Below are 9,642 nucleotides of genomic sequence, written 5' to 3' on the forward strand. Positions count from 1 at the left end.
TTCTGGGGAGAAGAATGGGACATTTGACAAGTACAGGTATATTGAACTGAAGTGAAAAAGCCTTTCTTCGGTTGATTGTAAGAGTTTGTTGCTGTATTGCTGTTTTCTCCCACCTAAATATTACTGAAACTCAGAATTTGAAAACTTCAAAGTAAGAGACATCTTCACAACATACAATATCCGATCTATAAAGCTTGAGAATAATTACCCCAAAGTGACTCTTGATGTGTAAAAATAGCACCTTCTTAACATATCAGTCCCTGAGTGTAGAAGTCATGTCTGCTTACTTTACTGGCATGAGCCAGTTTTTACTACTTCTAACATTACCAAGCCAATGTACCCATGAACGAGTAGATTGTATCCCTATTGTGCATCATTCATCGGAAGTGGAATTGTCAGCTACATTCTAATTGCAGAATCGTAATCAGGTAGGAGGAGGATGTCAAAGCAAGAACAGACTGATTTTTTTCAGACCCCAAGTTGAGGCTGCTAATTTTTTTTTGTTTTTGTTTTTTTAAATCCTTTCATGATTTGTAAACTGTTTAATGGGAGAAAATGAATCTGGGACCTCACGATGTCAGTTTAGAGCATGATTTTTCTGACGACAGCCAGTTTGAAAAACAGCAAGACAAGTACTTGGAATGTATTTGTCAAAGAAATGTTTCCAAAATTTCCTACTGTTGCTACCACCGATTCAGCCTCACTGGCATTAACAATACTGAGTCCGAAGGTAGACAGATCACCCACTGCTGCAACCATTTTAAGCACCATGGAGATTTTCAAAGACACAGATGGCAGGTACCTAGCTTAACTGTCTCAAGGGCAGTTAGGTGCCTGACTGGCATTTTTGCCTTTAAAAATTTCCCCCATGTCAATTAGACGAGGGGTTCTCAACCTTTTTCTTTCTGAGGCCCCCTCCAACATGTTATAAAAACTCCACAGCCCACCTGTGCCACAACTTTTTTCTCTATATAAAAGCCAGAGCTGGCATTAGGGGGTAACAAGCAAGGGTATTGCATAGGGTCCCCCACCAAGCTAAGTTGCTCAGGCTTCGACTTCAGCCCCGGGTGGCAGCGTTCAGAGTCCCGGGTTTCAGCCCCACATGTCAGGGCTTCAGCTCTCTGCCCTGGTCCCCAGCAAGTCTAACACTGGCCCTGTTTGGCGGATCCCCTGAAACCTGTTTGCAGCCCCCCAGTGGGTCCCGGACCCTTGGTTGAGAACCACTGAATTAGACCTCCTGTGATCAAGGCTAGGTAAACACTGCACTCAAAACATTGGTAGCAGTTGGTGTAGTCAGCTCCACTATGGATTGCAACATTACAGGCATGGGGGGCCCTGCTAATATAGCATCTGCACCACAATATCCCATACCCAGTGTGAGTGCTAATGTAGGCCCCTCTCCGGCCTTTTCAATACTGTGCCGTAAAACCTTGGTAGAGTTGGGTTTGATACCATGCTGAAAATACCCATGCCTGAGCTGTACTAGTGCTTGCATTGGTGCAACAGTGTTGGAAATAGGCACAAAAATGTGTAGTATAGACAAGGTCAAATGAAAGTGACTTTCTGGAGAAATTTAAACCAGTCTCATTTAATCCTTTGGGACCTCATGTGGATAGCCTTTTTGAAGGAATTGTATATGAACTAAGCAATCTCCATTCTTTGCATTATATTTTTTTGCAGTTTGTTTTCACAATCCAAGTTGTCCACTGATGTAGGATGCTGCAGTAGCTATCAGTCTGTACTGCAGTACTGTATCAATATAAACAAAAATCAATATTGCTACAGACCGGTACCTCTGCAGCTGTACAGCGCACACATCCAGTAAGATGGTGTCCACATTTGTCTTCCAAAAATGAAGAAGCCTCTTCAAAGTCAAATGCTGTCATACAACTGTGTTGCTTTCTGATTTGTGATTGGTAGTCAGGGCCGGCTCCAGGGTTTTTGCCGCCCCAAGCAGCAAAAAGAAAAAGGGGAAAAAAAAAAAAAAAGCCGCGATCGCAGACCTGGACCTGCCGCCCCAAGCACCTGCTTGCTGGACTGGTGCCTGGAGCCAGCCCTGTTGGTAGTAAAGCATGTTTGTTACATGGTGTACAGAAACTGGACAAATTAGATGAAATGTGACTAGCTCACATTGGTAGATTTTTTTTTTTCTTCCATTAATTGAGCTTTTCAGGCTAGATTTTCAAAAGATCAGGACCCCACCGGCTCCCACTTAGGCTCTTAAAGAAACAGATTTTCAAAGTGCTCATCACCCAGCAGTTCCCATCATTTTCAGTAGGAGCTGCATTGTTCACACCTGGCCCTACTTGTTTATATTGTAGCCTTGTCTTTTGAAGATTGATACCAAGAGCTGTCAAAGGAGAGAGAGTGTTGTTCCCACAGGCCAGGTGTATTAGAAGTAACCTGTGGGCACAAAGGTCTGACAGTTTACCTGTTTCATTAGCATCAGATTAAAAGTTGAAACTCTATATGGACCTTCAGTCTCTTTTCTGTGAATAACTGCAAAAGAGGCACATCTGAATGCACCTGCACCCTTCTACATGTCTATATGGTGTATGTGAAATAAGAACTGTTTGTTGTAAAAGTGAATTTAAGGTTATGTTTTATATTTTCTTTGGCCCTGCAGGTTCTCCAGGAAAGGCACTTGACAACTCAGCCAGCAGCCAAGAAAATAATTTAGGGAGCCCAAACAAGGCTGAAAAATCAAGTCAAGCCTCTCGAGAGCACCATCCAGGAAGAAAAACTGCAGGGGGACAAGTGCAGAAAGGAAGTGATGAGTCAGAGAGTGACTTTGAATCTGATCCTCCTTCTCCCAAGAGCAGTGAGGAAGATGAAGAGCAGGAGGATGAAGATGTCTTACAGGGGGAGCATGGAGACTTTAATGATGACAATGATACAGAACCTGAGAACTTTGGCCATCGGCCTCTCCTTATGGACTCTGAAGATGAGGTGGAGGAAGAGGAGGAAGAAAAGCAGAGTTCTGATTCCGATTCCGATCGCACCAAGGGAAAGCCCATGGAAGGGATCCCTTGTGGTAGATACAGAGAGGTGGGTGGCAGTCATGAAGACAGAGAACCCAATGTAGCACTCTCTTCCTTGTCTGAGTTACCAAGTACTGTGGCCAAGGTGAGCCCTGGCCAAGAATTTGATGTGTTTGGAGCTGTCCCCTTCTTCGCTCTTCAGACTCAGCAACCTCAGCCAAGAGAAAAGAGTGACACGGATTTCTCTCCTCAGCCTGCTTTTTTTGGCCTGAGGCAAGAGCAGGATGACTTTGATGTCTTCACCAAAGCCCCATTCAACAAGAAGGTGGCCCAGCCAGATGGCCCGGTTGTAGGAGCTGAGACCCAAACCTCCCCTACTTCTCCCCGAAGTGTGGATATTTTTGGCTGCACCCCTTTCCAGCCTCTTCCCACCCCAAAGAGCAGTGAAAGCAGAGAGGACCTCTTTGGGCTTGTCCCCTTTGAGGAGATTACAGGGAGCCAGCAGCAACAGAAGGTGAAGCAGCAGCGGAACCTGCAGAAACTCTCCTCCCGGCAAAGACGCATGAAACAGGAGGTGCCCAAAAGCAATGGGAAGCGCCACCATGGCACCCCGACCAGCACCAAGAAGGCTTTGAAACCCAGCTACCGCACCCCAGAGAGAGCCCGCAGGCACAAAAAAACTGGCCGCAGGGACTCCCAAAGCAGCAACGAATTCCTAACTATCTCAGACTCCAAGGAAAACATAAGCGTTGCATTGACTGACAGCAAAGATCGAGGCAACCCTTTGCAAGCGGATGAGAATCTGCTGGACCCCTTTGGAGCCAAACCTTTCCACCCACCAGACTTGATGCGGAACCCACAACATCAAGGACTGGGGGACAACCGGGGGGACCATAATATAGTAGTGCCTGGTAGACCTAGACAGAGCTCCCTGCACGGGGCTGTTCACAGTGGTGATGGGCTAAAAACAGATGACTTTGGTGCGGTGCCCTTCACAGAACTGGTTGTGCAGAGTGTAACACCGCAGCAGGCTCAGCAGCAACCGGCATTAGAGTTAGATCCATTTGGGGCAGCTCCATTTCCTTCCAAACAGTAAATGCTTCCACCAGACTATTTCTCGTTCTCTGCACTATTTAACTTTGTTTTTAAATAGTGTAATAATCCATCTGGTTGAATTGACAGGAAACTGATTTTTCGTACAGTTTATTCAGCCTCGGTACTGCATACCCAGCGCGCCTCAAAAATTTTAAATCATGTGTTTTTGTATTGTACAAAACACCCAGAAAAAGGAGGAAGCATTTCAATAGGACAGCACATTTCCAGAGCAGAAGAGGAATCAGATGTGAGCTATTGTTTCAGCCACTGACTTTGTAGTCATGAAATATACTGTTCTGCACTTTTGCATGGCCTTTCCGCTCATAGGCAAGGGGGAAAACCATGGAAGAAGGTCTGCCATGATGCATCCAGTTAGTCTGATGGAATGGAATCCTTCTATGATACAAACCTTTGACTCTCTCTGAGACCTGAGATAATATGTATGTGCTGATATCCATGATCTGCTGGAAATTCTTCAGTCTCCACCTTCTAAATGAAAGCTCTTTTCTAATCCTAACAAAGAAACCTACTCAAAGGATTGTGTGTCTCAAGATTTCAGAGCATGGTGGTGGCTTGAGAACTGGTGCACAAGTAGAGGTGGAAGGCAATTTTTGTGTGCCTGAACATTAATTTTTTTACAGTAAGTGCCATTAATGTAAAATAGCAAAATGAAAGTCTAGAGTTAAAACTAAAGATCTAGAGACTATATTGGTTTGCTAGATAGAATCATGGGTAACAAAGTAGCAGGGATACAGCCAGCGTTTGCAGCACTTTGAAGACGACACCATACACTTGACAAGAGGGGCTGATTTACCTGGATGCCATGTCTAGCACAGCGGGAGTATATCAGATCATCAGTAAAATTGGCAGCAAGTGCAAACACGGAAAGATTACAAATCAGTTTTATTCAATTATCAATTAGGGTTTGCATCTGAAAATACCACTTTTTTTCTCTTGGATTTTTATTCCAAACAAAATCTGTGTATACCGTAGAAACTGTTTTTAAACAACTATGAAACTGTCACATACTATTCTTTTAAGGTCTGACAACTCTATTATTGTACTTAGTCTGTTTTATAAGAGTTTCTGCTAAATGCACTGAGCTATGAAGAAGCGATACCGTGAAACCACAGAGTTTCAGAAGAGAAGCAGTAAGCACCAGGTAGCTTGTAGATGCTGATTACTATTCTGTCAGTAAACTGCATTTCACACCACAAGGCCTTACAGACAGGACCCACTTCCTGCTACAAAGTACCTCTAAGCCAACAGGTGCACAGGAGTGCTAAAAACATATAGTACACAGTATGTCATGATGGGCTGGTGATGCTAATCCACTTGGTGAATACATGATTTAGTTGTTCTGTTATACAGGTAGTATATACTTTTATATGGGCCTGATTCTCCACTGTCTTGTACCTTGTGTCTGGTCACTTACATCTGTTGCAAAGTGAACAGAAATCAGAGTGGTGGTATTTGACACCCATTTCACATTCATTTTTCACAGGTGTAAATGACTAGACACAAGATGGAAGGAATCTGGTCGTCTTTGTTTATTTCAACATGGTATATCTTGCTCTGAATATTGACATTTTGCACAAAAAGCCAAATTTTAAATTATTTGAGACAAATCAATGGATGAATGAATTGTATATACAGATGCACTGAGTGTTCCCTTCCTACCCACCTGCCCCACCACCCCAACACACACACACTGTGGATTAGCTAAACATCTAGATTAACACTTTTCTTCTGAAAGTCTTAAGAAAAATACAGTTAGGTGTAGACTCCTCCATAGATTTTCCAGAGGAGTCTGGCTCTTTTCAAGCACAAAAAGAAAAAGGAGACTTCTTAAATTGCTGCTCTCCTTTGATGGCTTTATTCAATTTTCTTTGACTGCTTTTTTGGATTGACTAGAAACTATCTGTAGCTAAAGTATTCATGTCTCTGGTCCTAGACATGAGAAATAAGATACATACATGGGTCTTTATCTCTTTCTCTTCCTCTCTTTTTCCTTTATTCTGACAAAACAGATGAAATTCAAATACAAAGTCTTGCTGAGTTAGGGATGTCCTTCTCGTGCTAAAATGTTTAGCTTTGAGAAGGACAGTTAAAAATGGGTAACCTCTATCTGCATCTGAATATTCCAGTTCTTTTAGGCTCTGTCCCTATTATTCTTTCCTTATTCTTGTGCCAAGAAGCAGATGTCGAGCTTGCATTTTTTTCTGGCTCTCAGGTTAACACTGATTTACAAACAAAACACCAAACTGCTTTTACGTAGCTCTTTATTGAAATTTTACACACCTACCTAATTTAGTTGTTGGAAGATGTTAATTCCAAAAGTGAACAGATGATCAGATTACTCATGGGGGGGAAATCCTGTAATGTGGACTGGGAGATTATAGTAAATCATGGCTAGAACACTATGGTCATTGCTTTCATTTGTGTAGAATGATCTTAACTACCTGCCAAACATTTGTCTGAAATTGGAAAATTCATTTTTTAGGCTTAGATATATCTCACACACAGGAATTATACCTCTGAATTTAACAGTCCGCACAAAGGGATTCTTGACTCTGGCTCTTTTAAGTGAAAGGGAGTTTGCCTTTGACTTCAATGGGGGGAACACTGGGCCCCCCAAAAGGTTATGTACTAAGATAACTCCTGTCTTAGAATATCAGTTAAAATGAGCGTAGAAGGCAGATTACTGTCATCCCAATTAGATTTCTTTTCTAAGACTTTTATCCTGAAACATGTTTAAGTTGGAGAATACTTTAAATGTTTTCTTCTTTCTTTTTCTTCTCGCAACAGAAGGAAGGTATAGGTTAGATGAAATGAGACTCAGTAATGAATAACCAAGGGAGACAAAAATACTGTAAAACCAAGTAATTCCAAAATTGGCACATTTCTCTGACCTTTCATTATTATGGTCTTTCCTTCCTAATGGCCTTAATATACCTTGATTTATGTACTCTATTTATATAGCAGATCTTTTTCAGAAATGACTTATTTTTAATATGTTTCTGTAGTTGCAATGATTTTTTGGTGGCGGTGGTGAAGAGACTATATTAGCCTGCCTTACAAACCTGGCTTTGCCTGGTTGGCTGTGCAGTAGACTTGGCCTGTGAAGATATTGACCTTGAGTTTAATTTCCATTAAGATCTAGTAACGGAAACAAAGTAACTGGTGTCACTGGGGGAAATAATATACCTTTGCCTGTACTCTGTATGTATGTATGCATGTATGTATTTTAAAAAGGATGATTATTATATCACGACCATACCTGAAATACTGGAAAAAACATACTATGATAAATTTGTACCACCATGCCGTATAAGACAATGATAGCCAGGTAGGGAATTGTCACTTTTTTTTTTTTTTTTGGTTACCCAGCAGGAAGTATCATGTTAGGGTTTGATCCTTCCCTCTAGAATATAAAAGGCAGCACGGGAGATCTTCACAAATCAACTACTTTCAAACTGCAGTCGGTCCAAGCACTTAGGAACGTAGTGCCATGATAGCAGTCCACACAGTCCATCAGTGCACAGCACGCTAGCATGATGTAGATTCACACCCCAGCTTGCAATGCACTAGCTCTTTGTCTTAACAAGCGTTGAGTGGGTTTTCTAAGATTGCACATCTTGTCAGAAGGTACTAATAAGCCCTTCATGGCTAAGGGCAAGAGTCATTGAAAATAAGTCTAGCTTCTCTGCAAACCCCAGAGCATCAGATTTGGGAGATCTGCATTGCTTTTTACTGGTTTGCACAATACCAGAGCTGGACCTAGTTTGGTGTGTCCTACACTTACGGAAATATCTTTTCATTGTTAACAGGTTCCAGTTAGTAAGATGAGATACCCACTGTGAAAATAAATGGATATATTTACTACTGTGAGAATAACAAATAGAGTTTATCTGGAGATTTTTATACTATACGGTGTATTTTTATATATATAAATATACACATGCACTCACACATTACATATCTCTTGGAGTTAATGTGACTTTTTTTTTAAATGTCATTGCAGCCACAATCATTTTCATGTGACTGGAAAAGAGAATATGAACAAAAGCCACTAAAAATGCCAGGGAGACATGAAAAAAATGCCGGGGGGCTGATACCAGGTTATTTTTCTACAGTACTTCTTTCACAAGGAAAATCAAATAATTGTGTGTATACTAAGTTTGTTTGTGTGACTAGGGCATCCTCTAATAGTAAACAGCATACAAGCTATTTTTAAATTGCTGGCCTACAGCTTTAAGTGCACTTTTCTGAATTACACTTCCATTTCTTGTTAGACTTGAAGTTTCTAAAGCTTTTTTGTGTACCACTAAACAGAGAACTTTAATTTTTCTGTGAACTTGATGTACATCATAAAATACTTGCAATTGTTATTAAAAAAAAATAATCAAATGTGATAGTGAGTTTGCAGACCTTCTTAAACAACTAACTGTGTAGTATCATATTCCTGATGAGCTGCAGTTAACGTTCTCCATTTAATCACTAATGGAGTTTTATAGCATTTTACCTTTTCACTGCTACAGACTTGATTTTGGTCCCTAGTTCATTCTGTTTGAAATATTTTTTTCTATTGTTTATCATATCAGCTGCCTAATAATCTGCTTTCTCTGAAAGCAATAAATCCCAGTGGATTAAACATTCTTTTATAATTCCATGAATGCAACATATTTACTTGACTCCTTCCTGCAGAAGATTTTCAGATGTGAACATTCAGATTCTTAATAGGGTAGGGAAACCAAATGTTGTCAATTTACATTACTGGCTAGAATTCTAAATACTGTTTATGCTTACTATACAGATTCTGCCCTGCAATTGATTTTCTAACCATTTTTTAGGATAAAACTACTCTGGGCCAATCTACTAAAACCCCAGAGCAGACGGAGGTAAAAGTAGGGCTTTATCGAAGACGAATGACCATATTAATGTTACCCCTATTCAAACCAAATGTAAAAGTAAAGTGAAAAGGGAAGAAACCAATATTAGTAATTGGTGATGGATACCCCGTATTAGTGGTGATTTGGCTGGGTGTTCTGTCCTTCAGTCACCATCACTTGATTCAGAGACTTAGTCTCCAAAAATGATGTACATCTATAAAAGAAGCTTTGTTAAAAGGCGGCTAATGAGGTTTTTTTCATCTGTAGGTCCCTTTTCGAATCCAGCTCAGTTTGCTTTTGAGTGAAAGTTACCAACAGCTGGTTGGCTGGTTATGGTCTTATGTTAAACAGTTGGCACCTTCTTTAGCAGTCTCAGCACAGAACCCAGTGACTGAATAGGCACAGAAAACCTCTCATTCTTCTTAGGTGGTTGTTACAGGTTGGCTGTCCCTTTAAGGGGGGTCAAACCCAGCCACACTTGTGCCAGATGAGCTGCCTCCCTTACCCCCCATGATGTTGGTCAGCTGGGGTTTAGATGGGTTCATTAGCAGGCTCAGCTGGGTGGATTGCACATAAGGAGGGTTTGCTCCTTGAGTGGTGTGAGGCCAAGTTCCCAGGAGAAGCAGCAGACAGCAAAGGGAGCTAAGAGAGGCCGGTTGGCTGGCTGGCTCCTC

General features: G+C 41.4%; 1 protein-coding gene across 3 annotated transcripts in view; it reads left to right on the forward strand.

Moving 5' to 3' along the window:
* BMP2K (BMP2 inducible kinase) overlaps window positions 1–4,077 on the forward strand; it is a 119,317-nt gene extending 115,240 nt beyond the window's left edge. For all 3 annotated transcript variants that reach the window (XM_065404958.1, XM_065404960.1, XM_065404957.1), the window contains one exon: window positions 2,627–4,077. In XM_065404958.1, the coding sequence (XP_065261030.1) occupies window positions 2,627–4,077 (1,451 nt within the window). The remainder of the gene's footprint in view (window positions 1–2,626) is intronic.
* Window positions 4,078–9,642: the final 5,565 nt, after the last annotated feature.

This window comes from Emys orbicularis, chromosome 5, assembly GCF_028017835.1.
Source record: "Emys orbicularis isolate rEmyOrb1 chromosome 5, rEmyOrb1.hap1, whole genome shotgun sequence".
Lineage (NCBI taxonomy): Eukaryota > Metazoa > Chordata > Testudines > Emydidae > Emys > Emys orbicularis.